This window comes from Hemibagrus wyckioides, linkage group LG26 (genome assembly GCF_019097595.1).
Source record: "Hemibagrus wyckioides isolate EC202008001 linkage group LG26, SWU_Hwy_1.0, whole genome shotgun sequence".
Taxonomy (NCBI): Eukaryota; Metazoa; Chordata; class Actinopteri; order Siluriformes; family Bagridae; genus Hemibagrus; species Hemibagrus wyckioides.
Window position 1 is genome coordinate 13,143,885 of NC_080735.1, and position 22,679 is coordinate 13,166,563.

Sequence of the window (22,679 nt, forward strand, 5' to 3'; positions counted from 1 at the left end):
TAAAATGCAATAGGTACTGAATCAAGTGCAGTAGCTACTGAATTAAACGCAGTAGCTACTGAATCGAACGCAGTAGCTACTGAATCGAACGCAGTAGCTACTGAATCAAGTGAAGTAGCTACTGAATCAAGTGAAGTAGGTACTAAAGTGAGTAAGGTGGGTATTGAATCAATTCCAGTAGGTAGTGAATCGAGTGCTGTAGGTTCGGAATCGAGTGCAGTAATTACTGAATCAAATGCAGTAGGTACTGAATCGAGTGAAGTAGGAACTAATTTGAGTAAAGTGGGTACTGAATCGAATGCAATAGGTACTGAATCAAATGCAGTAGGTACTGAATCAAATGCAGTAGGTACTGAATCAAATGCAGTAGGTACTGAATCAACTGAAGTAGGTACTAAACTGAGTAAAGTGGGTACTGAATTGAGTGCAATAGGTACTGAATCAAATGCAGTAAGTACTGATTCGAGTGCAGTATGTACGGAATCAAGTGCAGTAGTTACACCGAATCAAATGCAGTAGGTACTGAATCAAGTAAAGTAGGAACGAATTCGAGTAAAGTGGGTACTGAATCAGTGCAATAGGTACTGAATCAAATCCAGTAGGTAGTGAATCAAATGCAATAGGTACAATAGCTACCTATCTGTTGGCTGCAGTAGTCTCAAGTATGTTGAAAGTAGTGTTTGGAGATCTTTGCAGTATTCCGTTTCTGTCTGCACAATATTCTGGACCACCTAAAACACACACACACAGTTGTTTTACAAATACACATACAGGCACAAAGACAACAGTATGAAACAAGGATTATTTGTTTATATTTCACTGTATTCACATTTGTGGTGCCCCACCTTTGACTATCAAATATCAAGTTTCCTGAAAAGCTTTTGATGCTACCATTCATTCTTTTTCCCACATACTGCGGAAGGTTGCTGGATTAACACATTAAACAAAACTGGGAAGCAGCACTAAATGGCCAAAACTGTGCTGGGAGAGAGAATGAGGGCGCAGGGATCGCATCTATAATTCATTTATTGTAGCCTGAAAATAGAATCAGGCAGCCCAGTGGCCCAAGCAATTTGATTAATTAGCCTGGCAGCCTGAATGTAGAATCACACTCACACACGCACTACTTCAAAACAGCACACATACTGTATTTCACATATAAAAGCTTTCCCATTGACTGACAGCTTTGACGGATGCTTTAATACAGTCTCTGAGTCATGGCCTCATCGCTGAGTGCACAGAGGCCAGTCTCTCTAAAGCAATTACAAACCCACAGAGAAAGGACTCATCCCCTTCTTCTTTTTTTTTAACCACGAACAAGAGAGAGAAAAAGAGGAAGTGGGGGATGACAGAATCAGGCCAGTCACAGTGGAAATAAGTCTGAAAGCCACCTTCTCTAATGAAGAACCCACAATAGGAGGAAGGCAGACTGGGGGCTTGACATTTAAAAAGCGTTTCATCTTTGAGAGACAAACATAACACTGCACAATAGAGTAGCATCAACTACAGCATTATTTACACACTTACTGAGAATGTGCAAGGATAATACAGTATGTACCTGCTGTACCGATGGCTCATTTGGATTGTAAAACCTTTATGTAAACACACCAAACAACCCAACTGAGCTCCAGCCGAGGACTATTTCCTCAATCGGATTAAAAAAATTCCTTCTGCGCAATGCAGTGGTGTGAACGAGATGACAGACGCTTTGACTGGCATACGTCATATGCAATGCACAAACGAATATTTATATCAGTCTTTAGGGTATATATAAACAAGCTCCTTACTCCATGTTCTTTCCCACAACTCTTGACAATAAGTAAGCAAACTGAGTTCCTATATAAAATATATCTTAGGTTCTCACTCATCAGATCTCAGTCATTTCTGTGCATGTGCATGCAGATGTGATCATGGTGATTAGTTTTGCATTTTTACTGCTTATATATTTTAGATCCATTATACAATTTTAATATCCAATTATCTCTATTCTGAAAGCATTTTGGTTTGGATGACAGAGGGATTCCAGATGTGTCCAACCGTATGTTTATTCTAAGAGAAAAAGGAAATGGTCAAAGGAGGTAACAATATTGGGGGGGGGGGGACAAAGACAATTCAAGGACAGCAACTTCTATTTTTGTCACACATACTACTGAGTGTATACATGTTAATTATATACACTACCAGTCAAAAGTTTGGACACACCTTCTAATTCAATGTTTTTTGTTTAGGGATTTATTTTCTACATTCTAGAACAATACTGGAGATTTCAAAACTATGTTTTAAATAACACACATGGACTTAAGTAATCCATATGTAACGACAACAAAAAAACAGTCAGTTGTTATTTTAAGACACGAAGGTCAGGTGTTCTGGAATAGTTCTTGCAAGAACAGTATTGTCAAGTGCATTTGCAAAACCCATCAAGCACCATGATGAAACTGGCTCACATGAAGACCATCCCAGTAAAGCAAGACCAAAACTGACCTCTGCTGCAGAGGAGAAGTTCATTTAGAGTCACCAGCCTCAGAAATCACCAATTAACAGCACCTCAGATTAGAGGCGTTATGAAGGCTTTACAGAGCATCAGTAGCAGACATATCTCAATATCAACTGTTCAAAGGACATTATTGTGTATTTCGGCCGCCTTCAGCATTGTTTTATGATGTAGAAAGAAATAAACATCAGGAAAGACCATGGAATTAGAAGGTGTGTCCAAACTTTTTACTGGTAGTGTATATTATAGTATATTCTCAGGAAGGGTGCCAATAATTCTGGACAATAGGCCTCGGTACGATATTTCACCAATAATTTGATTCCATGCTATGCCGTGCAGCAACACACTTATAGATACTCACAAGAGTAAATCAAATTTACTTAAATCTCTGAACTCTAACCATGAAACCGAACCTGACGCAAACACACACATGCACACACACACACAGTGTGTGAGAGAGAGAGACAGAGACAGAGAGAGAGAGAGAGAGAGAGAGCGAGCTAAGGGCCTCAGACACAGCTGTCCCAAAGATCAGTGAAAAGGAAACAATGACCTACATTACAGCTCCACACTCAGACACACACACACAGCCCACTAACACTGTAACACACCAGTTTAAACTCAGCCTGGTTGACTCACAGACACCCAAACATCACTCTGACCCGACACCTGACAGTTAAACAGCAGGAGATGAGAGCTCACCAAGACTACAGGTCATGAACTCAGTCTCACTCACACTCACACACTTCTCAACATGACATTGTATATTTACAGCTCTGATGCTATAACAAATTAACCCAGTATAAAATTCAGTCATAGCCTTGTGCACACACAATGTGCACACACCTATATCTGTATGTCTAAATGAGGAAGAGACATCCTGAATAATGAACTGTTTACAATTAATGACTGGAGTGTGAGCAAGATGAATGTATATCGAATTTATACAATCTGTTATTGAAAGAGAGAAGACAGAAAGAAAGAGACAAAGACAGACAGAAAGACAGACAGACAGACAGGTTGTAGGTAAACAGAAAGAGAGAATGTAGGAAAAGCAAAAACAAAAAAAAAATGTCAGGAATGCATGGAAAATATAAAAAAAAAAAAAAAGGAAGAACAAAGGAAAGTGGGAAAGGCCCTAGAGTGAGCACCTGTGTGCTGGAGTGACAGACGTGTGTGTGTGTGTGTGTGTGTGTGTGTGTACACGCAACAGAGAACAAGAAGAGGTAGAGGCAGTGAGAGGAGGGTGGGGTTGTAGAGAGAGTGAGAGAGAGAGATTAAAGATGAGATTGAGAGAGACAGAGGTCTCTCTGAGTAGGACACTGAGTAGTAATAATAATAATAATAATAATAATAATAATAATAATGCTCTGCTGGTCTGTCAGTGTGCGAGCTGCTCGTTCTTTCGTACCAGGTTGTAGTAGGCTTTAGTTGCGCTGGTCTCGAAGACTTTGGGAGGACTCTTCAGTGTCCCGGGTTTGGGGGAAATGGGCTTGTCTGTAAAACAAACAGAGGTGGGAGAAAAAAAAAAACAAATAAGTCTCATACACCAGGCAGCATGTGGAGACATTTTGTTTCGATTAGATTGAATATTAGATACGAGCTGCTCCTGAAGGGCAAGATGAAATGAAGCAGATAAAACATCAACCATCAGGGGCAGATCAGTTCACAGTACTCTACGGATCTCTTTCAGCTCAGTGTGAAGGATACTAAGAAAAAGCATGTGTGTGTGTGTGTGTGTGTTCGTCTCAGGCACTGAGGGGTGCAGAATCAAACACTTCAGGTGTGAAGAGTGAAATGAGAAGCATGGCTGTGGAGGGGAGAGTGACTTCAGAAACCAAAAATCCTGAGACTTTCATAAAATAACACCTGAAACAGATCAAAAACATGAACGCAACCGAATGTACTGTCTGTGTTCAGAGGAAAATGAAATGATAGGGAAAGAAAGAAAGAAAGAAAGAAAGAAAGAAAGAAAGAAAGAAAGAAAGAAAGAAAGAAAGAAAGAAAGAAAGAAAGAAAGAAAGAAAGAAAGAAAGAAAGACAGACATGGACACAAAGAAAGAAAGAAAACAAAGATGTATGGAATGTATGGTGGGTGTGGGTGTGTGTGTGTGTGTGTGTGCGTGTGTGGGTGTGTGGGTGTGTGTGTACACCACTAGGCACAGATCCAGGCAGATGAGTGAAGAGAGGCAGTAGCAGAACACTGCTGTGTTGAACTTAAGGGAAACAGCGCTCACTGCCTGCACCACTTCCTGTCTTTGTCCCTTTCCTTCCTGCTCGGGACGTTAGTGTGCGCTGTGATGTCATCCGAAAGAATCCCTATTCATCTGCATTTATGTAGTGATTTAAAACCACAGGGGCATATGGAGTGCTGTGGTTAACCCAGCTGGCTATGAGTGTGTGTGTGTGGGGGTAGAACCAAAAGTTTCACTCTCATTAATGCTAAATGAAAACGGCTGCTAAATAAAAAATTAAAAACACAACAGGGATGGGTTCTGCGTATGGTTAACGATCACCTAATACAGAAAAGTCACAGAGAGCAGAAGGTGAAGCCGACAGCGGCCCATGAGCCTTTATGCAGGAACCCGAACAGGAAAACCTCACCCAAACATCCGTATGGCTAATAATAACTTAAAACAAGCAGTCTGCCGGCTCTTCGCTAGCTTTCATCAACTCCTTCATTCAAACCGGTGGCTTTGCATAATATAAGCCACTAATAGGCGCATTTTTGATTAGGGACATGTCGCTTCCTGCCATCGAATCCAGAGTCTTGTATCCTCCGTGCTGCTGCTTGCTTTCTCCACTAACACACATGAGCTTTAATCTATGTAAAGGTTAATCGTCCTTTTAAAAGCCTACGCTGCGCTTAGAGGAAGCTTTATGATGCTTGACTCCCAAATGCCAAACCAAACAGGGGTTTAAAAACACACCATGATATTTTGGTGGCATCACAAGGCTGAATTTCAGGCACACGATACTTAAAACCCCCAAATCATGGCACATGACACTGCAGGAAAGTAAACATACAAGTTATTATTCTGTTCTGACGTATTAATGATGGTTACAAAATTGTATCTTAGGGAATAAACATATTCAGTTTAATTCAATTTTATTTGTAAAGCGCTTTTAACAATGGATCGTGTCACAAAGCCACTCTACAGAAATATAGCAAATTCAAGACGTTCATTCTAAATTTTAAAGATCACTGAGAAAGCCAGCAGTGAAGGTGGCGAGACGAAAAAATACAGATTCAAAAGGAAACCCATCCTCATCTGGGCAACACTGGGAGAGTGTGATTATAAATAATTCCCTTATATAACTGTGTACTTACTATATCGTCAAAAAGTGCAGTTATGTAACCAGGATAAGGAAATGAAGAATCCCAGTCTTTCAATTCTGATGTGTTTAAAGGGTTAAAATTAGTTTTTTATACACCAATCAGGCATAACATTATGACCATCTGCCTAATATTGTCTTGGTGCCAAAACAGCCCTGACCCGTCATGCACTGTGTATTCTGACACCTTTCTATCAGAACCAGCATTAACGTCTTCAGCAATTTGAGCAACAGTAGCTCGTCTGTTGGATCGGATCACACGGGCCAGCCTTCGCTCCCCACGTGCATTAATGAGCCTTGGCCACTCATGACCCTGTCACCGGTTCACCACTGTTCCTTCCTTGGACCACTTTTGATAGATACTGACCACTGCAGACCGGGAACACCCCACAAGAGCTGCAGTTTTGGAGATGTTCTGATCCAGTCGTCTAGCCATCACAATTTGGCCCTTCATCAAACTCGCTCAAATCCTTACACTTGTCCATTTTTCCTGCTTCTAACACATCAACTTTGAGGACTTGTTCACTTGCTGCCTAATATATCCCACCCACTAACGGGCCATGATGAGGAGATAATCAATGTTATTAACTTCACCTCTCAGTGTTCATAATGTTATACCTACATTAGCTATAAAAATGGATGTATTTCTATTTTTACAAAAAATAGGAAGGCTAAATTTCAACCACATCTCATCTCCTAAGTGCTTCCTCGTGACCTCAAACATGACTGGGCTAGAATGCATGTGATGAGGTGGAGCCTTCTGATCCACAAGGAAGTAGAGACTCCATGATCTGACGGGTTAGATATTGACACTGGAGCTACGGCATCATAGTTAGTCATAGTGTATAATCAGATAAAAATGCACTTCCATCCATTATCCACTACCACTCCAGTGCGTTACTCAGTGGTTCTCATCCCTCTTGCCATGACTCCTCAAAAATGTTCCCATCATCAGACACGACATCATGATATCAGTGGGCCACTTTTCCCCTCATTTTTTCTTTTAGCTCCTAACTACAAGGAGATAAATACTGACAGTGGAAGATATGGAAAATTGTTCCATAATCATACAATTGGAAGTGCACAGGGAAATATTTCCTTCACCACTGGATTGTAGTCGGTTAATACTGTAATATTGTGACGCCGAAAAACTCACCGCTTCCTTTGATCTCTTTGACGTAGTTGCTAGGGAACCAGCCGGTCTTGCCGTTAATTGTGCCTTCCCACCAGCCCCCCTCCTCCTGCCGAGTCACCTGGATGATGTCACCCTTGTTGAAGCATAATTCATCTTCGTTCGCCTGCTGGAAATTAAACCGCGCCTTCACCAACAGATGAGCTGAACTGTTCTCAGACATGTCCTGATATGTTAGAGAGAGACAGAGAGAGAGAGAGAGTGAGAGTGAGAGAGTGAGAGCGAGAGAGAGAGCGCGCGAGAGAGAGCGCGCGCGCGAGAGAGAAAGAGAGCGAGAGTGAGAGAGAGAGAGAGAGAGAAAGAGAGCGAGAGTGAGAGAGAGAGAGAGAGCGAGAGAGAGAGCGAGAGAGAGAGAGAGAGAGCGAGAGTGAGAGAAAGAGAGCGAGAGCGAGCGAGAGAGAGAGAGAGCGAGAGAGAGAGAGAGCGAGAGAGAGAGAGAGCGAGAGAGAGAGAGAGCGAGAGAGAGAAACAATGAAGGAGAATACATAAAAACTATTTCCAACAAAAATCTAATTCTTAATTCTAGTTTTAGTTATACCTTTATTTTTTATACCTGTTACTAACTTTAGTAAATTTACTAACTTTTTGTTTTTAGTTTTTTTTATTGTTTTTTTCTACCTGCTATTAGATTTAGTTTTTTTTACTTTATTTTTATCTTTAGAAATGTTTGTTTACTGGTACTAGCTTTACTAATTGTTAGCTATTAATTATTATTTTATTGGTGCTAGTTTTTAGCCTTTACCACATTCAAGAAAATGCAAAATTCTTTCACTCAGCACAATGTTGTACTTTTTTTTTTTTACCTAATACTCACTTTACTATCAGTTTTATTTTTTATTTTTTGGCTAGTACTAGTTTTTAGCATAATAGTTTCACCTGGTACTGGTTTAACAATAGTTTCTATTTTTTCTTTCTTTCTTTTTTTTTTTTTAACTAGTACTGGCTTTAGTAATGATTTATTTACTTGATACTAGTTTCAGTGATCATTTTTTATTGTTTGTTAATTTGTTTTGTTTTTTTTAACCTGGTACTTTAGTAATATATTTTAAATATCAATTAAAAAAAAAAAAAAAAAAAAAGTATTTATATTTAATTTAATTTTTTATATATTTTTTTAGTAATAATACCTGGTAGCAGATTTACTAATAGTTAGCTTCAGTAATAGTTTTATAGGCTTTTACCACATTCAACAAAAATGCTGTGATCATTTAAAAATAAATAAATAAATAAAAGTTTTAGTACTTTAATAAAAGTACTGACCAGACTGCGGTACTGGCTGTGCACGCGTCTGGATGATCTCCTGCGAGGAGGCTGACAGTTCAAGGAGTCAAAGGACTTGATTCTCAGAGAGGAGTGTTGAACACATATGGAGTCGCTGCCTGATCCAGTATCTGTACATCCAAATAAACATTCAGCTTCTATTATAGTGACACACAAGCAGATGTGTACAGATAAACAAGCACATTGTACAGCTGTTCACAAAACAGGCTCAATAGACTTCATTACACGCTTAAGGGAGAACATGTGAATAGACGATTTCAGTATGTCTGGGCAAAATCATGTGCTTAGACACAATATGATTTCCCGGCACACAAACACACACACACACCCCACTTACCTGCTGTTGCTTTGTTGAGTGCAACCAAGGAATTCAGCACCTTGGTGAAGTTCTGGCCCTGAAACAGATCATCAGCCTCGAATGTCTGCATACAGACAAAAAAAAACAAACACAGTGAGACAACTCACTAAAATCACTCATTTACTCACATTTATCCTAGCTTAACCTGTCGGACAAGCCCAGAAATCAAGGATGTGACAAAAGCCACACTTCAGGCCAGAGCAACCACTTCTTCATTTATTTAACAGAGAGTTGAAATCAAGCGGTCGCATGGGTTTATTAGCCGGTTACACAGCTCAAGCCTTAACAGACCCTGAGCACGTAATTACACCTTTTCAAACAATCTAATCCTAAGAACCTTCTCTGTTACCAATACATTATTTTTTTCCTTCATTTCATCTTCAATAACCAATCATCTCAATGAACTACCTGGTGAGAAACCTGTTAGCGAAGTTACAGTTCACATTTGTCACAGTGACAGTCAGTATCCTGATTTGCATGCTTGTGTGCTGGTTATTTGTTTAACGGCAAACAAACCTGTCAAAATACAGGGCTTGTGTAACTTTTACTTTAGCAGCTAAGGGTTTCTGTTTATTATCCTGGAATAATAATCTGCATAGACAACATGATAGTTTTAAAACGGTGAAACTTATTTTTGTGACATCGTACATCAAGTATCATTCCCTATAGCAGTTACATATGAAAGCAGTTTCAGTTTTAAATAGAAAGGTGTAAATTACCGCACACATGATAGACGGATTAGGATAAAACATCACCGTCCTTGCAGTCTTTACTGAAACACTGGATGCATCATCATTAACAAGCTGCTTCTTCGTTCGGCTTTTCCCTTCAGGGGGGGCCACAGCGAATCATCTCTCTCCACCTATCCCTATCTTCTGCATCCTCAACACTAGCTTCACATTGCATCCATATACCTCCTCTTTGGCCTTCCTCTTTGCCTCCTGCCTGGCAGCTCCATGTCCAACATTCTCCTACTGATATACTCACTCTCCCTCCTCTGAACATGTCCAAACCATCTTAAACTTTGTCCCCCAAACGTCCAACATGAGCCGTCCCTCTGACGTAATCCTGTCCAACCGTGTCTCTCCCAAAGAGAACCTCAACATCTTCAGCTCTGCTACCTCCAGCTCTGACTCCTGTCTCTTCCTCAGTCTCTAAACCAGACAGCATGGCCGGTCTCACCACCGTCTTGTACACCTTCCCCTTGATTCTCGCTGATATTTATCTATCACATCATAAACAAGCATGGCTGAAAAATATACTCCAAAGCTGTGGGTTACCAAGTAGCATTCTGACAATTTTTAAACACAAAGCTAAAATATGGTCTGGTTAATTGCTAGCAATCATAGTGGGTTGTGTATCCATTTGGTGCTGTGTGTGCTGTTAGAGAAATGGCTCATTTGTGTGTAACATTTAAATTCAGGCAATAGGCAAAGATCAGTGGGGGCCTTGGAAGGGTAATAAACATGAAGGAGCCATTTAAGAGTTAATAAAGTTCTGAGCTGATTGCTCCACTTCACTCATCAGAGCTGGAGCCACAGTCTCATGCTTTCTACTAACTCACAAGACTGAGGTTTGTGAATTCACAGGCCAAGGTTCACCTTGATAAATTCAGTGTGAAGTGAAAGTAAATGCTAGCCAAAGCTCATGCCTCTCACACATTCTCCACTTCCTTTTTCCCCCCCGCAAGTTAAAATTGTATTATTTATTTTACTTTGGTTTTTTAGTGATCTACATCGTCACAGCACGTTAGCACTTCTGAACAATGCTTAGAATAGCTTATGCAAACACAGCAGCGGCATGCAAAATATCACACAGGATCTGTTATTCGGTAGTTTTGCCTTGAATCTCTCACGCAGTCGCACACAGGAGACAGACACTCCTAAATTTGGATGAGCCCCACAGTATCAGTGCTGGGACGCCTCTGACGGTGGAAGACTGCAGCAGGGAAGAAGAAAGAACAAGCTTTGTGACTTTCTTCTTCTTATTAATCTCTCGTGACACACACAGCCAGCTATGCGGCGCACTAGTGTGAGGATGTGTGTATTCGTGGTTGTATCTGTCTGGTTGTTGCTCCTGCAGTTCTTCAGAGCCACGCTTGGCCTTGATAAGCCCAGCTCACTCCAGCCTCAGATCCCATCTGAGCCTCGCATTTGAATCAGGACATTTTTTCTTAAAATCCAGTTTCACCAGCATGGTTAAGCATGTAGGTCTTATTATGACAAGCACATTTCACTATCACCTCCATTCACACACCCAACAGGAAGTCAGCCGTTTTGTCGGTAGCTTCTCGAGGGTTCATTGGATTCATGCCAAAAAAAAAAAAAACCAACAACATATCAAGATATCCATGATCCAAACTGTGATGTATTTCTCATTGCCAAGGTGAGGCGACGATGCTCAAACAGGAAGTGTGGAATAACTCCACAGCACCTCATGTAACATAACTCAAACAAATCATGTTTTCAGGAATCTCTGCCCAACAGAAATAATAAACACATAATACACACACCTTCTGGCGCGAAGTTCGCACCATGAGTGGATCTTAACTGATTGTTTATCTCTTTGAATCACCTCCAAAAATCCCATGATGCAAACTTCCCTGATTGAAAGTGAAATTGGTGTGAAGTTTAGGTGTGTGTTTGGTGATGAAACAGGCGTCGCTACACAGTGGTGCTTGGACCCACTAATCACTGCTTGCAGCAGGAGGACAACAATAGGTCAAGCGATCCACTGATTACGGTTCTTTTCATTTGCAACATATTTTTGTTTCTAGATTTTAAGCAGGGAAGTGGTTTTCATCTTGACGTTTTTTTACGACCAAATCTGCAACGTTGGGTTTCGTAACTGAACGAGTTGAATTTCCAAACCCCTGGCAGCTGCACCAGCAATAACAAATGATTGACAGAGTTGCTAAAATCACACCGGGAGGCGCCGAGGTATGCTGACAACAGTTTTTTGGAGAGCGTTATATAATCAGGAACTTGGAATGTTATCAACAGAAGATAATCAGTCTTTGAGATGGTACGAGTGAAAAGAAACGCCATCAGTGGATCTTCACCGATTTATCTCATGTCTGTCTTCCTGCTTTCTTTGACTGGCCTCCAAAAAACACCTCGTGATGTGAACTTTAACCCACTTCCCTGATAGAAAAATAGAAATAAAAGCCATTTGTACTTTTTTTTCCCCCATCCTAAAATCATCCAAAATAAATCTGTCATACAGCGCCTTAGTATTACATTATGAGGATATCAGGATGACACGGCTTTACTGTAGTTAACCATTCCTACAAAGGTTTTGTTTGTTAATGCAACTGAAAAACACCAAGAAAAATCCAGTTACATAAAATATTAATAACGTATAACCTAATAATATGTGATCTGTATATTGGCCATGTTGTTTTCAGGTGGTGTTTGAGGGGAAACTCCACCAAAAAAAACCCCCAAAAAATACACTTTCACATATAAACTTGTAAAAGTGTCTCATCTTCTCCACAAAGGGGCTGTGTAGGCTCAGGTTTTCATTTCAATCAAGCAGAAACCACACCTGATTCCCTCAGACGATCTTGGTTTTCGATAGACTCGGGTGTGAATTCTGATTGGCTGGAACGAAAACCTACACACACACACACACACCATCTCAGGATAAGCCTGGATACCCTTGTACTAGACTAAATGACCTTCATTTTACTGAATCACTCGTTTTTATGAGTTTCTGGATTGTAGACGTTTAGCCAAATGTAAATTAAGGGCAACCTTTTAAACCTTGGCAGCATCCTCTCCATTATTGAAATTATCTTGAAAATCATGGTATAAAGTGGAATAGAAAAAGGATAAGAATTGAGGTTAGAGGCATGGCATAATCTCCTCACTGCCAGTCAGAGACACTGGGCAGTCATTGGTGTATGTGAGTGCTCATGTATGTGGAAGAGGGCAGGGTGTTACAGCATGAGCAGCAAAACAGATGCAGTTATTTAGCTTCATGTCTCACAACACAACAGCCCTTCCCAGCTAGTAGCGGTCATGTGAGAGAGAGAGAGAGAGAGAGAGCTGACTTGTGGGGGGTGAATTGGCAAGAGACCAAACTAGGGAAGAAACTGGGGAAAATCCAGTCCCATAAAAGGAAGTAGTTTGCAGCTTGGCACATAAGAGATACACTGCTTTCATAAGTGATAAAAACAACAGACTCGTGACAGCACTAACGCTATGTTTATACTTAAATAACAAAAGTCTGTTTATCGCACGTCTTAAATTATGTCTGCTACACAAACGCTTTCGAGAGAGTTTTTCCCCTATAGACACAATTAAATAGAGCAAAATATAAATAGTATAAAAACTAAAATATTACAGCTGGAACAACGGTCAGTGCTGCTGAACAGAAACAACATGCTGAACTTCACAGACGGCAGTTTAGACACCATACTTTTTTATGATGCACCAGTTGAACAGGAACTAAAGTTCCACCTCCTCCACTGGTGACAGTGATGTCAGAAATCTCAGACTGTGAAGCTGCACTGGCATTACGGTCCATCTAACAACTGTAATAAACATCTTTTAAGTGTTGACAACGCGACACACGTCCACATGCTATGTGTAATGATTGCACTGTCATTGTCTAACCTTTATTTTCTTTCTAAAAGAGGAACTGTTTTCCTTTCTTAGCGTTTCCCCTCCTTCTTATTCTCTGGAGAGCCTCTCACTGGGCTGGAGTGTGCCTGTCCCTGAAAGCCATTAATGAACTGCAAGACAGGCTTATTCAGACACACAGCTCCGTCCACTACAATAGAGCGCTTGTCTTTGAGGCTGACCGTGGGCCAGAGCCACAGATGAAACCAGCTTCAGTGCAGAAACGGCGAAGCGGTCGTCGCTGAGAATCAGTGGCACGGCCTTTATCAGTAAGGAAATATGTAGAAGTCCATCTCATGGCCATCTCAGAAGGATTTTAAGACCATTTAAGTTGTTAAGCCTTTTGGTTAATCAGTGAACGATAAAAACCTTCGATGCAGCGCAAAGTTTCTGATGAAAGGCTTGTCTCTATGACACAGAACGTTCCCCTTTCACTAGAATCTCTTAAGAAAGCTAACAACTCTTAACAATCCAAGGAACATTAAAAAATCCCTTTTAGCACAATTATACAAAAACACATCAATGATGTGACCACACATTTGGATCATGATGGGCATCACAGTGTCTACTAATGAATGTTAGAACTAATGAATGTGAACATTAAAACTAATGAATGTGCATCACAGATAAAGCCTGAATTCAGCAAAGGGAAAAAATAGGCTTTGTGACCGAAGCTTGCCGATCACACGGTTTGACAAAACCCAAGAGAACCCTTATCTGAAAGCCTGAAGAGGTGAGAATGCTTTCATGGTACGCAAGATGAAACACAGCAGCCTGTTCAAGTGATCAGATCATACTGCAAGCTTCTACAGTTTCAGGATTTATGAGAACAATAAATAAAGCTACTCCAAAGCGCAGGCTTCTCATGATGTCCTGATGTATTTTAAATGTTTGGACCTCTTGAATTCTCAAAGAAGGTGAAAGATTTATATTAATGCTTTCCATGTAATCGTTTCTATAGTAACAACTCCTTTAGAGGAGCTTGTGTATTGGTCACTCCAAAATCGATCAAAAAAAACAAATACTGTTATCTAGGAAAAAACAAACAGATGCCGAAGACAAACATACTGCTTTTGATAGTGTGGAGTTTTTCTGTAGAGACATACAGTATGTATAGCATTTAGAGAATCTGTGCTTTCCGATTTCCCAAAAGATAAAACAGGAGCAACTGTTTATAACAGGAACTAAACTTTATTGTAGATGTTCACAAAGCATATACATTGTGAAACCAAAATGAATCACTGGCTGTGGTTTAAGAGGACTAGAAGCCTTCAGGACCTGCATGGGGTGGTAACAGTTCTGCTACGTTCACACATACAATAACTTGCAGCGAAAAGAGGTAATTGAGCTGGCAACTTCCAGCTATATGAGTGACAGCGAGCGTTGGTGATTTGGGTGTGTCGAACAACACAACAAAGTAGAGAACTTTATGCAAATATGAAGCAACTTGGTGCAGCAGCTAGCACTGGGAGTGAAGACAGTAAGTAGAGGGCATGTGATCCATGGCAAAGAGCTCACACTTCTCCTACATCTCGAAATAAAACTCTCCCTCCAGAATGTTTCATCACACTAACCCTGTCACTGATTAGTTTCCTATAACATCTCAACGATGATGTGACCACACATTTGGATCATGATGTGCATCACAGTGTCTTACAATAATAAAACTGGTGAATGTGCGTCAGAGTTAAAACCAGAGTTCAGCAAAGAAAGCAAAAAAAAAAAAAGGCTTCGTGATCGGTCCATCGATCGAAGCTTGCCGATCACACGGTTTTACAAAACCCCAAGAGAACCCTAATCTGAAATGCTTGAAGAGGTGAGAATGCTTACACGGTACGCAAGACGAAACACAGCAGCCTGTTCGAGTGATCAGTTTCATAAGCTGCAAGCTTCAGGATTTATGAGAACAATAAATCTAAAGCTACTCCAAAGCACAGGCTTCTCATGATGTCCTGATGTATTTCAACTGTTTGGACCTCCTAAATTCTCAAAGCTGTTTGGTCAGAAGGTGAAGGTGCTGGTTACTTTCTTGTTGTTTTGGTAACAGCAGATCTGCCAGAAAAATGTATATTGCTATAATAATTTCTATAGCAACAACTCAATTACAGGAGCTTGTGCATTGGTCACCCTTAAAATCGATCTTCATCTACCTTTAGAGGTGAGAATGCTTACACGGTACGCTTGAAGAAACACAGCAGCCTGTTCAAGTGATCAGTTTCATACTACAGTTTCAGGATTTGTGAGAACAATAAATAAAAGCTAATCCAAAGCGCAAGCTTCTCATGATGTCCTGTTGATCGATCGAAGCTTGCCGATGGCGGCGTCCAGCAATATGAAAAACGGTGTATGTGTGAACGCAACTTTACTCTGCTTCACATCAGGCTGAATCACACTAACCCTGTCACTGATTACTTTCCTATAACTACTCAACAATGATGTGACCACACACTTGGATCATGATGTGCATCACAGTGTCTTAAAATAATAAAAGTGGTGAACGTGCGTCAGAGTTAAAACCCGAGATCAGCAAAGAAAGCAAAAAAAGCTTTGTGACCGGTTGATCGATCGAAGCTTGCCGATCACACGGTTTCACAAAACCCCAAGAGAACCCTTATCTGAAATGCCTGAAGAGGTGAGAATGCTTACACGGTGCTCCAGCCTGTTCGAGTGATCAGTTTCCTACTGCATGCTCCTACAGTTTCAGGATTTATGAGAACAATAAATAAAAGCCACTCCAAAGCACAAGCTTCTCACGATGGTGGCGTCCGGCGATATAAAAACCGCTGCATGTGTGAACGCAACTTTACTCTGCTTCACATCAGGCTGAATCACACTAAGCTTGATTAGTTTACTGATAAGTTTCCTATCACCCAGCATGTCATGCTCTTTAAATACGGCACTGTATTTTAAAAGCAAGAAGAAGTAGTCATAATGTAAAAGTTATAATACAGGAATCAGATGATGATTAAAAAAAAAATTCGAATTAAATATCTGGAGTCGTTTGGAGAGTCCAACTTATTGCTTTCCAGGTATATTCGACTCATCTTTGAGTGTAATCTTAAAGTTTTTTGGTTTGGTTTTATTCCCTGCCTCAACACCTGAACCTGTAGTACAAGTCACAGCGTGCACTGCGGTTTGATTCGGATTAATCCAATGTGACTCCCAGCTTCCCACAGAGCGCCGATCTGCCTTCCCCCCGATCTCCTTCAAATGCCACAAGCCCAAAACAAGAGTTTTATCTAGGGATCTAACAAAACAAGAAAACAAACAGCTCTCAACAGTAAACACAAACATAAACATAAACATAAACAAGTCTCCAGCAGGCTGCTCTCACCTCCACTCGATATGAAGCACAGCCTTTGAGGAACTCCCTGATGTTGCTCAAGCACTCGCCGTCGCTCTTCGGTTCCTGAAAGACCTGGAAAGTGCATGAAAGGAAAATGGCTGAAATTGTCTGATTTGTCAACCTCAGTTATTCACTTCGCCCCGGGTTTATATCACACAGAACGAACGATCGGCATTCATTAACATCTCCAGGCTGTGGCTGGAAAACGCTACCTATGCACCGAGTAGGCGTTAAAGAAGCGGAAGTGACGCAAGATGACGGCGCCACGCAGTGAGTGGAGGAGTGTTTACAAACGGGTCTCGAAGAAAAACGTTTTGTGTTCAAGCTTTTGTGTATTTTGTGATTTTTTTATTTATTTATTTTTAGTCTTTTAAATAAAGCCCACTGATATTTTGTTACTTAAAAAGTCCCTCTCTCTCTCTCTCTCTCTCTCTCTATAGTATATTTTCATGAATATCTTCATGCTACCCATGATCTTAAAAAGGAAAAACACCTTGAATTACCTGTATACTGATCAATATGTGCAAAAGATTTGCTTTATGATTTATTGTTCCAGATTCAGATATCCATATGTTCGTCTGGTTTAAAGGTTTCCCCAATACTGTCATCAATCACGACCTTTTACGTTACAGGTTAAGGATATACCTTGACCAGAAATGATATGTTCACCATTTCAAGTTTAAGTAAATCATACATATAGTTACAAGAATCCCATCGCGCAAATATTGTATATTTATCCGGGGTCACATTTCTAATTTGAACTCGGGTTATTGGATGTGTGGGTTTCTTCCAAGTCCTTTAGTTTCCTCCCACTGGCCAAGAGAACGTTCCTGACTACTCTAAATTCACCCCTAGCTGTGAATGTGTGTGTGTGTGTGTGTGTGGTGCCCTGTGATGAACTGCTATCCCATCCAGGGCATATTCCTGCCTCATGCTGGTTATTCCCATTATATTCCCAGCTCTGGATACCTGAGTGAGATGTCTCTGTAGATGTGTCTAGACAACAATGTGTCATGGAGAGATCACTGTGAGATTGCTTAATAAGTTTAGACACTTTGCTCAAGCTATTTGCACAATGCTAAACTGGTAGCCGTATAGATTTCCTTACTTGTACTCATAGCTCTAGGGCAAAAAATAAAGACGTTTAGGACACTAAATGTGCCTTGTCTGATTGACCATGTTTCATATTGGATGATAAATAGATTCAGTAAAAGATCATACTCAAGGCAGCCGATTATACAAACCTCCAGGTGCTTGGGGTTGGGCTAGGGTTTATGTGGACACTTTCTTTTTAAGTAATGCATGTAAGATTGTGTGGTATCTTGTGGCTTTTGCGTATGTTTGTTCAATGAGAACAATTTATTTTATGTAAACATAAGAAACAAAATGATGATGATCTCAATTTTAGGTCTGCAATAACTAGATAGATGTGTGTTAAGGAATGAGATCTTCAGAGTGCGTGGAAGTCATTTTATTAATTTTTTTTTGTTTTTTTTTACGTACACCACATTATTGTCCATATATAAAAAGTTTGTCAGAAATCAAAAAGATATCAGAATTTCACTGATTAAAAATACTCAAAAATAAAATACTTAAAAATAATAATAAAATAATACTTAAAAATAAAATACTAACTAAAATTAACAGGAACAAGTGTTTGTCTCTAAAAAAGTTCTCAGAAGTCATTCTGGCAAACGTTTCATGAACTAAATCGATTCATAAAGCTTTCTTTTTGCAATAAAATGACTTCTGGATTCACCGAAACGTTTCTGTGCTCACATGAACATGCGGAAAGCATTCAGTATGTGCACAAGTATGAATATTTAAGAAAGCACACGAATGTGCAAGTGCAAGTATGTGTGTGTGCGCAAGTCCTGTTACTGAGCCAGTCTGATATAAGCTACAATAACTTGAAAAAATAATCAGCCTTTACAACTGTAGTGAGCAGAAACGTATCTCTGAACGCAGAACTCACCGAGATTGAGACCAGATGACCAGATTGTTTCCACTCCTCTCAGCCATAAACAGGAATAAGAGGCTACAGTGGACACATACTCACCAAAACTGTACTGTTAAACACTGTATTTATATATAAATAAATAGATTGATTGATAGATACATTAGAAAGACCAGACTGGAGGTCTTCTGCTGGTCAGCATGTTGTGAGATGCTTTTCTGCTCACCACAGTTGTAAAGAGTAGTTATGTGAGTTACCCTACCCTTCCTGTAAGCTCGAACCAGTCTGGCCATTCTCCTCTGACCTTTTCCACCAAGGCTTTACCGCTACCCTTATACAACTGCTGGTTATTTTTTTCTGTGTGCAAAATAAAGTGGTCAGTGAGTCAATGCGCAGGTAGTATGCATGTTTGTGTAAATATTTGTTTTCTACCGACAATAAAAGGTAGCGTATATTTTTGCAAAGCCGTAAAACCCGGTATATACGTGCCCACGGTGCTAAAAGCCCCCCCCCGCGCGCGTTGACCCCATCTGCGCGCGCCCACTCGATCTCCGCCGGACCGGACAATAAGTGCTCGCGTGCTCGATCCAAAATCACTTAAAGCGCGCGCAGCTTCCAACAGGAACGCGTTTAGAACATGAGCAGCTTTTAAGGAAGTTTACCGTGAGGAGTGACCCGGGGCGCAGTCGCTCGAGCAGCCTGCACAGCACCACGCCGTCTTTCAGCGAGCCCTGCAGAAAGCTCTCGGGGTCCGACACGCGCTTTTTCGGCGACTCCAGCACACCGAGCGCGATGAGCCACGTGACCGTCTGCTCGGCCGGATTCATGATCGCAAACGTGCGTCCTCGTATTCGGGTTTTGGAAATCGGTGCGCGCGCGCGGTCCGGTCACCTCAGACCATACACCTCCTTTTGTTTTTCTCTCCAGTGCGAGTCATTGGAGTGGTAATAGCTCGTGGATGTGATCCCTCCTTCTTTCTGGCTGCTGTGTGCATGACGATCTGCCTCGGTTTGTCTAGTAGGGGTCTGGTTTCGTGCTCCGGTGCTTTTTCCAACTGCTTGGCAGGATGTCAGAGTGACCCCCCTTCTCCTTTCCTTTCCTCTCCCTCTCCTTTCCTCTCCCTCTCCTTTCCTGTAACCGAAATCAACAGACGAAAAGTAACACGCCTATGGAGACACTGACAGCTTATGCAAATGAAGATCTGTTTTCAGTGCTGCTGATGGTAACAAGTGGCTGAAGTCTAAAACAAACAGAAAGAAAGAAAGAAAGACAGACAAAGGCTTTGTCTACAGACGAATGCTCTTATTTTGCAAAAACCTGTCTGCATACAATGTTAAGACCAAAGCAAAATAGAGCAACCAGTCTCATCAGTGAAAATAATCTGGGATTAGTTTCCCCAGGGCTCAGTTAAATTTACAAATTCCACACAAAAGACCAAAAACTAGACCACAGATTGTAGGAAGTGGAAAAGAAAAAAAAAGCAGATGAGTAAACAAGTTCACACTGACGTTTCGCTCAATTTTTGATTTTCAGTATTTGCCACAAAACCTTTTATAAAAACCCTACAAGTCTGATTTCCTCAAATGGAAATGGTTAAATTGTGATTATTTGCTTTAAACGTAGATCTTAGTGGTCACTAGCCCAAAAAATAACCCATCGGAAAGCTTGCTTTTCCATCAACAACAATGTTCCAGTTTGACAAGAAAACCATGACGCTGACCCTGTTTTGGATTGAGTTTTACTGTAATAAACCCTGATGGGATATGACTGATGACCCACTGGCCCAGTGAGCACATCATCCTCATTAGTGATGGTAAAATGCTGATAATTAATTTTCTTATGGGAAAATCATATTTTATATGTGAGTATGCAAGCAGTGTTTGATCTTATAAAAGACATACCTCTTCCTGAAACACTTAAACTAGCTCTTATCTTCTGTCTGTGTCTTAAGTCTGTGTTCACTGGTCACTCCGGATAAGGACATCTGTCAAATGCCAGAAATTTAAATGTAAAGGAAATATCACCACAAATAAACATGTTATTACATGAATCAAGTAAATATTATGTGATCACATACATGGGGAAAATATTGTGAGAAAATCACACATGGGGAAAAAAAAACATAAATATGGAAAATAAATGAATTGTGTAATGTTAAAATGTGTGTAATATAACATCTGAGGTATCTAAAACATGTAAAGTGGTCCTTTAGTCCTTTAGGAAGGATGAGACCAAAACAATGAGGCAACTAAGCTCATATATCTGAAACTAAAATGGCTTACCTAGGTTTCATTTTACCTGCTTTGATTTACTTTTTAATGAAATAAACACTGACAGGAAATTGCACACTTATTATATCATCTCAACAACCTCCATGCAAGAACTCGGTCTCCATGAGACCATGTGTATACAATTGGGCCACTTTCAGTCCAAAACTTTAATACCACTGGATAGCATTAAAACATATGGAGTCACTTTTGGACCACAAATACATTTGCCATAACTAACAATTGTAAAATTCTTAGCCATTTTTGGTCCTGATTTCTCTCATATCTGGGAATGAGCTCACTCAAACTCTACGGCAAATATTAATCCTGACAAATTGCTGGTGGATGAAATTAAAAATTCAGCAGTAGGCTTTGTGTACGTGAGGCAGTTGTTGGTTTACAGCGCCCCCTGCTGTGAGTTGGTGTTCTCCCAATTTAAGTCATGTTTTACATAATATACCGATCAGGTATAACATTATGACCACCTGGCTAATATTGTGTTGGTGCCCCCTTTTGCTGCCAAAACTGTCCTGATCCATCAAGGCATGGACTCCAGTAGATCCCTGAAGGTGTGTTGTAGTATCTGGCACCAAGATCCTGTAAGTTGTTAGGTGGGGCTTTCATGGAGCAGACTTGTTTGTCCAGCACATCCCACAGATGCTCGATTGGATTGAGATCTGGGGAATTTGGAGGCCAAGTCAACACATAAAACCCTGTTCACCACTGTTCCTTCCTTGGACCACTTTTGATAGATACTGACCACTGCAGACCGGGAACACCCCACAAGAGCTGCAGTTTTGGAGATGCTCTGATCCAGTCGTCTAGCCATCACAATTTGGCCCTTCATCAAACTCGCTCAAATCCTTATGCTTGTCCATTTTTCCTGCTTCTAACACATCAACTTTGAGGACAAAATGTTCACCTGCTGCCTAATATATCCCACCCACTAACAGGTGCCATGATGAGATCATCAGTCTTATTCACTTACAACGGTCAGTGCTCATAATTTTATGCCTGATCGCTGTATGTGTAAAAGTTTGACAATGTAAGTTTTCCAAAAACTGTTGCTGTAAAGCAGACAGTTGTACAGAATGTCTTTGTGTGCTGTAACATTACAATTTCCCTTCACTTGAAACTAGGACTCAAACCTGTTCCAGCATGACAATGAAAACCAGTTGGTGTAAAATGTGTAAAAGGTTGTACAAGGTGTAAAAGAACTCAAGTGGCCTGAGTGAAGTCCTGACTTCAACCCCACTTATATTAAACACAATAATATCAAAAATGTGCATTAAGCTAGATAGGACAGAATAAGTGCTATACAGCATAATAACACACACAAACACATCATTTTTAACACCCTTAATGAGATTCAATCAAAATCTAATAATATAATATAATAATCTAATACTAAAATCTATGAATAATAGATAGATAGATAGATAGATAGATAGATAGATAGATAGATAGATAGATAGATAGATAGATTCCTGTCACCTTTATTTCTAAGAGTGTACAGACAGGTGACACGCTGAAGGAAAAGTGTGATTAAGTGATCTAAAGGAGCAGATGTTTCCAACCTGGTGTTGTGCGTGACAAAAAAATGATGGAATTATGTAACATCCTTCCACGTTATGTGTCATTAACTTCAAATTATAATCAAGCAATCAGAAGGAAAACATCTAAGAGACCGTGAAAGAGGTTCATTATTAGGATCTGATTGCAGGATTGAAAATTGTAGTCAAACCCACACACATTCAGTGATTGATGCTCATGTATTAGTGTGATATGTCAGGTGATTAGACTGTTAACAAGAATGCAGCTAC

The 22,679-nt window shown here is 40.3% G+C and overlaps 1 protein-coding gene across 4 annotated transcripts in view; it reads right to left on the reverse strand.

Moving 5' to 3' along the window:
* The window catches only part of arhgef7b (Rho guanine nucleotide exchange factor (GEF) 7b), a 31,949-nt gene extending 12,222 nt beyond the window's left edge, over positions 1-19,727 (reverse strand). The window contains exons 1-7 of one of the 4 annotated variants that reach the window (XM_058380480.1): positions 19,252-19,725; positions 16,621-16,704; positions 8,641-8,725; positions 8,283-8,413; positions 6,987-7,188; positions 3,906-3,991; positions 637-731 (exon numbers count right to left, since the gene is read on the reverse strand). In XM_058380480.1, coding sequence (XP_058236463.1) covers positions 637-731; positions 3,906-3,991; positions 6,987-7,188; positions 8,283-8,413; positions 8,641-8,725; positions 16,621-16,704; positions 19,252-19,416 — 848 coding nt within the window. In that variant the 5' untranslated portion in view covers positions 19,417-19,725. Of the gene's footprint in view, positions 1-636; positions 732-3,905; positions 3,992-6,986; positions 7,189-8,282; positions 8,441-8,640; positions 8,726-16,620; positions 16,705-19,251 lie in introns of all 4 variants that reach the window. The other 3 variants (XM_058380477.1, XM_058380478.1, XM_058380479.1) reach the window with 3 other exon arrangements.
* Positions 19,728-22,679: the final 2,952 nt, after the last annotated feature.